At 39.4% G+C, this 7,139-nt stretch overlaps 1 protein-coding gene across 1 annotated transcript in view; it reads right to left on the bottom strand.

Moving 5' to 3' along the window:
• Positions 1 to 167: 167 nt before the first annotated feature.
• ICOS (inducible T-cell co-stimulator) overlaps positions 168 to 7,139 on the bottom strand; it is a 9,990-nt gene continuing 3,018 nt past the window's right edge. The window contains exons 2-5 of the mRNA XM_009996201.1: positions 4,008 to 4,046; positions 2,394 to 2,732; positions 853 to 965; positions 168 to 257 (exon numbers count right to left, since the gene is read on the bottom strand). Of these exons, the coding sequence (XP_009994503.1) occupies positions 168 to 257; positions 853 to 965; positions 2,394 to 2,732; positions 4,008 to 4,046 (581 nt within the window). The remainder of the gene's footprint in view (positions 258 to 852; positions 966 to 2,393; positions 2,733 to 4,007; positions 4,047 to 7,139) is intronic.

Here is a 7,139-nt window from a genome sequence, read left to right as displayed (position 1 = left end):
ATTCCTGCTGCCAGGCAGGAGAAACTCCATTATCAAGCTACTGTAACAGTGCCACCCACTCACCCACCCACCTAGAATCAATGGGACATACAGCAAGAAGCCCTTTCCCTCCCAGAGAAAGCCTTGCAACAGATGCAAGCAAAGGTATAACTATGCTTAATACAACCTCACACTCTTGTTTTTTTAGCTGCATTCACTGCTGCCATAGGCATGTATTCACTGTTGTACTCATGAGAGTTGGATTCACACTGCTGATTCTGCAAAGAGAGAGAAAATTCCATGAATTTAATTTGTGGTCCCTACCTTCCACCGCTCCCACCTATTGTTTAAGTAGACCAGTTACTCTGACTGTTTTCAGTAGGAAAACTGAAGTCAGAATACACAGGCACTCAAGTAAAAAGCTTGGAATAAACCACACTGAAAATGAAAAACACACATTGTCCAAAAGAATAACTAATGACTACGGTCTCCTTTCTTTTCTTAGCCAACTGGGTCTTTGTTTAAGTGATTTTGCTTCAGAACAGAGCTGGAATTGCTCCACTGATGATTTGTTTCCTGCTCTTGAGCAAAACAATCAGGTGAATTGCTTACCAAAGTAATTTTGCTGACCTGTGCAGCATTTATGCTCTTTCCTTTGATTCCCAGCCTTTAAATCAATAAACAATTCTGTTTTAGAAAAATTAAATCTGAGCTGCTGTCATCAGTGACTGAATTCCAGTGGTAAATTAACAACTCAGTCTCTTTGTCAAAAAAACACATCATATGCTGACTGAGTATGTGCCTCTCTCACCCTCTAAATCAAGTTCCCCACCCGTGACCCTTAATTCTGCAGAATCTCATAGACTTCCTTACTTTGTTCCTTAGGCAACAGGCTACAACACAGCAGACAGAGGAAATCATGACAAGCATGATCAGGCCTGTAATTATCCATGACATGAGTCCCAGTGAAATGCAGTCTTCTTTATCTGGAGATGGGGAGGCAAAAAAGTCATTATCAATACTTTGCATTCCCCCCGCTCCCTGCCCCTAGAAATAAGTTTTCAAATTCTTTCCCCTCTTCTCTTCATAATAATGAACTAGCAGAAGTGAGCTCTGAAGAAGAATTCTCCTGAGGTGAAAAACCACCTTTAAAAAGTGTATTCAGGAGGAAGCAGAACATTGCAGGTTTCCAGGAGAGGTCAAAGTGTTGGTACACGGGGCTAAAAATGTAGACTGGAAAGAAACCAAGCCAGACTTGAGAGCATAATGGTAGTTTAGATCTGAACAAGACTTCAGCTTACATTCAGTGAGTACCACAGATGATTTAAAGGGCAGCCTGGTGAAAAGTAGGGTGGACTTTAGCAGTCATTTTTGGATAGGAAGGCAAGCTAAGGGACAGAAGATTACCCTTGCTCAGATCTGGGAGAAAATATAATAAGGCATGAAATATCTGGCAATAGCTATGAGCATCTGGCTATCCAGACAAATGTAAATGATGGTTTTAGGAAGCACTACAGACAAAAGAGGGTGTCATTGTTTGATTCTGAGAAACTTTTAACTTCAGAGAGGGCTGAGAGATAATTTGATCCAACCACATAACTGTAGCCTTAGCATTTCAACTTCTACATTTGTTTAGTCCTGGTGTTGAGAGATAGGAAAATATGGCAAGGGAGAGAGAACACACAGATGAACACGCAGCATCTTGCAACTGAACTATATTGAGAAGGGAGAAGGGGTGTGTGCAAAAACTTTTTAATTTTTTCAATAAGCCACTGAGTGAAAGGCAATTCAAAACTAAAGCATGTGCATAAATCTTCTTAAGTTAGTCCAAGCCCTTCCCAGTAAAAGGCCAAAAACTCAGCAGTTGTGGTTGACTTCTGCTCTAAGAAGGCTCTACAGCTGAAGGCCTGCTTCAGAGGGGTGAACACCATGTTCTTCACATCAGTGTGGCATCAGAGAGCTTCTTGTATCACTACTAGCACAGATATTTGACAGCTGATTTTTTTCTTAAATCTGAGGCACATTAACATAATTCTAAGAATGGATTTTTCCCCCAGCTAGAAATAATCTTAACATTTACGTTCAGCAGCTTGGAAAATGGACAATGGGAAATTTCTTCTCAGGCAAATGTGGGAGTGCAGCACTCCAGAAGATGTAGTCTAAATAGTTTGGGTACCACCAACAATGTGCAGAGCACAGCATAGCTTATAAAATCTGCCCAAGAAGATGAATAAATATGGAGAGGCCATGCTGAACAGCCTGCAAACACAGGTCCACTGTTGGCAGGCCCCTACTAAGTAGTTTTAAGCTGTCTTAGAAATATCTGTGCAAACCAGTCACATTTTTCACTGCAGCATAGCTATGCCCAATGTCTACTTATCAGTAAACTGACGTGAGGGGAGAAATAAACGTACCTGGGATGTACAAATAGGTTTCTTTCAGCTGGCAGTCAATATATGGAGGGGGGAAGAGCATCTCCAGGCAGTAGGTATAAATGTCAATATGCTTTCTTTCCAGATTTTTAAGAATGAAAGTGGTGCTGCTATTTGAATGCTCTGTGTGACAGTAGGTGACATTGCTCTTGGAGACAACTTTCTTCTCATTCAAATGAAGTGCACAGATCTCCTTCTTTTCATGCCCTTTGAAGAGGGTCATGCTGAACTCACTCACATTTTTGGGCTTGGGGAATGTGAACTTGAAGCTTCCATTTTCAAATTCCACCATCACCTGGGAGTCAGAGACATGAGGCTGGTCTGAAGACATGAAAACAGTAAGTACAGTCACTCCCATAGCAACAAAAGGAATCCTTACAATGTCAGGAAACTCATTTAAGCAAAGCAAGTGAACCATGTGATTGAAACTTAAGGCATGTAGGTATTCAGGATAGTCTGTCTGTGGAAAGCAGCCGGTACAATGAGATACCAGTGCGTCATTCTGGTCATGTCAGACATACCTGAGAAAATACATGAGATAAGACCTGACATGTTGTCCACTATAAGTCTCGAGAGGTCACTGTTAGCATGGGATCAGTGATCCATTAATTGATAATGTTCAAAGGCCCACTTGGACGAAACACTATACACATATATAATTCCTGCCTCACACTGATTGGCCTATTCATAGATAAAACAAGGTGGGACAAAGATTGTGATAATTATCTCTGGTTTATGGTTCATAATCTGCACCCTGATGGTGTAGCTGAAAGCTTAAAATGGGATGTGAACCCAAAAATCCTACTTAAGTGCCTTAACCACAAGACCTTGCTTTCATTTCCAGAGCAGACAGTGGTTTAAGGAATGCCATAAATTTTAAAAGTAGTTACTTAAATGGCTATAGTGCCTTTATCTCTAAGATAATGGGAGGAGTAGAGGACAACTGTTACTGTGTGCACGCACCTACATGCAATCCAAAAATCACATTTGACCTTCCAAAAACGGTCTGAAAAACTCTCAGATATTGTACAATTCTCATTTTGCAAATTTCTTGGAGAAGAAAAAAGGAAGTAAACTGACCTAATCTGCACCCTGATGGTGTAGCTGAAAGCTTAAAATGGGATGTGAACCCAAAAATCCTACTTAAGTGCCTTAACCACAAGACCTTGCTTTCATTTCCAGAGCAGACAGTGGTTTAAGGAATGCCATAAATTTTAAAAGTAGTTACTTAAATGGCTATAGTGCCTTTATCTCTAAGATAATGGGAGGAGTAGAGGACAACTGTTACTGTGTGCACGCACCTACATGCAATCCAAAAATCACATTTGACCTTCCAAAAACGGTCTGAAAAACTCTCAGATATTGTACAATTCTCATTTTGCAAATTTCTTGGAGAAGAAAAAAGGAAGTAAACTGACCGACAACCTCCTGCTACCTCACAGTTTGACTTTTTAAAGTCAGCGCCCAATAGCATGGGAAACTCCCTCAGACAAAAATACGTTAAAGTGTGCTGTAAAAAAAATTACAATTTTTTTTTTCAAGGGCAGTATTTGCTGATGCAGAAACCATAAACCAAATTATGCAAATGTGTCTTACCTATATTTTTGCATGGACTTGAAGAGCAGCTGTCAACTCCTGAAAAATACAAAATTGTTTCATGTTTAAAATTCAAGAAGAGAAATGCAGATACAGGGCCATGCAATGTTAAGATGCCAAAGTTATTTTCTAATTTGTGTCATTAGCCTATATGATTGTGTCTGTGCTACACTATAAAATCATATTAAGAAATATAGCATGAAATATAAACATCAAGGTAGACAGAAAATGCATTGAGCAAGAATTAATATTGATCCTACATAAAGCATTTGCAAATTCTTAAAACACCTCTGCAAAGTAACAGATGTGCTTCATAAATGGAATGTGGGATGAAAACAAAATTTTCCCCAAAATACTCAGGAAATCTACCCCGAAGTAAAAGAGCATATTTTTGATTTCTCATTAATCCAGAGTCAGCAGTGAGCTGGCATTATACTTTGTTTACAGACCAAAATGCTCATTCCAGCTAAATTCATTCTTTTCCCCTACTGCTCAACACTGCATCAAAACATCTTATAGTACATCCAGGATGAATATCTAGAAAAATGCTCCAATACATGCAGCAAGAAAATGTTCAATAAATACATAAGGTTTTGTTCCTTTTTCAATAGCAACTTTCTCTTAATGATTATGAAACTGTTCAGTCCATTGTAGGCAGCCTCCAGTACAGGAGACAGGCAAGTTTTTAGTAACTTTCTGGATTTTTTTTATTAAGCCCCAGCCTCCATCACCATTCACTATGCAACACTGTGAGTGGAATTCCCTGCCTAGGTTTGGTGGCATGTACTGCTTTGAAATAGTTCATATTTCAGTATTGGCAGCATAGCACAATTTGATAGGGTTTCATTTGGAATTTTTCTTTTTGCAGTGCCCAAAACTTAAAGGTACAGACAGCTACACAGTCAGGTAGAAAAAAAAACTGTATCTGCTTTTCCTGTTTTCTGGTTGCCTGAGTAAGTTCTTCAGAGTTAAGGAGATACTGGGCAAATACTTAAAGACTTTGATGCATTATCCCATTCTTCTTGCTATGTGGTAGTCTAGATCCACCCAGAGTAGGTCCCCAACTGTGTTGGGTATTGCACTGATTACACAGTATAAATAATCTTTTTGTGAAGGTATTTGTTATCTTTGACCTCCATCTGCACAGGAACAGAAGATTATTTTCATTTGGGTACTTTTTTATGCTCTCAGCTCTTTCTGGACAGAGGTGATTTTTTTATTCTTTAAATTCTTCCTTCCCAACTACTACCATGGGCAGGGACATTGCAATGAATGATACTCATTTAAAATATCTTTAAGTGGGACACATAAGCTACTGGACTTCTGGAAGACACTTTGTGATGCTCAGTTGGATAGCAGTAGAAACTGTTACCCCTTTTTGATTGATTTACCCTCTTTCTAGTTATCACACTGTCTCTGGTTTACTGTGCAGTCAGAACCCTTATCTAATTCAGCAACAGTTCTAATATCTGTACTTCTCTCAGGACTGTTACTTGAGTGTGTGATAACAAAGTATTTGGAATCTCATACCTCTGGTGTGAAGATAAGACAAACAAAACAGCTCACCTACCACAGTGAACTAGAGCTTTAGATATGCTGGAGGCACAGATACAAAACATGCAAACCCTCATAAGGGTATGTAGTCTGAAAAGCTGAAAGCAAAGGTCAAATTAAAAAATGGTTCTTAATGATTTGCATGTTGCATGGTGAAGGAAAATAGCTGCTATGAGAACACATACAGGTGTTTTTAAATGCTCTATAGTCTGATGGCCTGTAATTTGGTAACATGTGCCTTTAAAACAGCATCAAAATTACTTAGGGAAGGAAAAACGAGTGATATAGCAGAAGCTGGGGAGCATGGTGAATATGCAAGCTGACCTGATACTTCTGAGAATCATCCACCTGTAGCTGAGCCTTCTACATTTGTCACTGGTCATCTGAGAGGAGAGGCAGATGCTGACTCTGTCAGGGCAGCTTCAGAGCCAAGCAGTGCCATGTTCCTCCAGCACCCTGAGGAGCACGGGGCTATCCTACTCTGAGAACTGAAGCAGCAGCTTTGAATTTCATGCCTGTCTGTCTCTGAGAAAAGTTCAGTTTTGCTGTTAGCTATTAGAACTGTCCTTTCATACTGGGTGGTTTAAAATGTTTGTCAGAGTTCGTGGTTGTAATGCATTTTTTTAATGGAAAAGGACAGAGAGAGGTCATTAAACATGTAGTTCATGTGACCTTGTGGCAAGCTGAAAGATAATTTTGTATCCTCTCTGGCCCAGAAGCCTTAACTGCCTATTTTCAAGAAAGACGCTGTTACGGATTTGTCTGAACGAGCATTCTGGCAGATGTGATGCACTTAGTATTCCTCTGAAACAAGTGACCATATAGAAGAGTATGCTTAGTGTAGTATAAAGACAGCACATTTTAAAATAAGATTAACTGCCTGAGATTAAAACACAAAATTGTGTACATGGATGACCACAATGGGTGAGATCTGATATGAATTTCCAACTCACCAGATATTCTGCATCGGCTCCTAATGTGAATGCTCTCACTGCATACTAAAAAGTGTCATTCCATGCCCTCTGTGCCCAACTGCTGTTCTTCTGTGCCCATTTAAACTGGCTCTTCCTGTGGAGCTGTAACATTCTGTGGGTAATGGCCAGACACATTTGGGATGTCATTTGCCAAGGTACAGTCCGAATAAATGTACATTTAGTGGCATGGGAGATTGGAAAATGAATTTTAAACATCCAATAACATTGAGAGATTCACTCACTAAACCTCCCTAATACTGCCTCAAAAAATATGTATAAAAGACCACATCAATGGTATTGTTGAAAATGATAAGAAGAATCTCACTGGTTCATTAGTAAAATTATTAGATTTGGCTGTAAGGTTCCTTTTTGGCATTTTCCATAAAAGAGCTACTTCAACTGCATATGAAAGTTTTGAGACAAGAAGAAATAAATCTTTCATTTTTTTTCATAGCAATGTCACATTGTGGAGTTTTGTAGAGTTGTCTCTGGCTCACCTCATGGGCAGCAGAGTGTCAAGACCAATATTGTGGTTCAGATGTGAATCCAAGAGATGAACATGTGTATGAGAGGAATGTCTCAGTATCTTAAACAATGAAAGAGT

The sequence above is a fragment of the Chaetura pelagica genome, unplaced genomic scaffold, assembly GCF_000747805.2.
Source record: "Chaetura pelagica isolate M959 unplaced genomic scaffold, ChaPel_1.0 scaffold3, whole genome shotgun sequence".
In the NCBI taxonomy this organism is placed as follows: domain Eukaryota; kingdom Metazoa; phylum Chordata; class Aves; order Apodiformes; family Apodidae; genus Chaetura; species Chaetura pelagica.
Note: the sequence above shows the minus strand (reverse complement) of the source record. Positions and strands in the feature narration are given on the sequence as shown.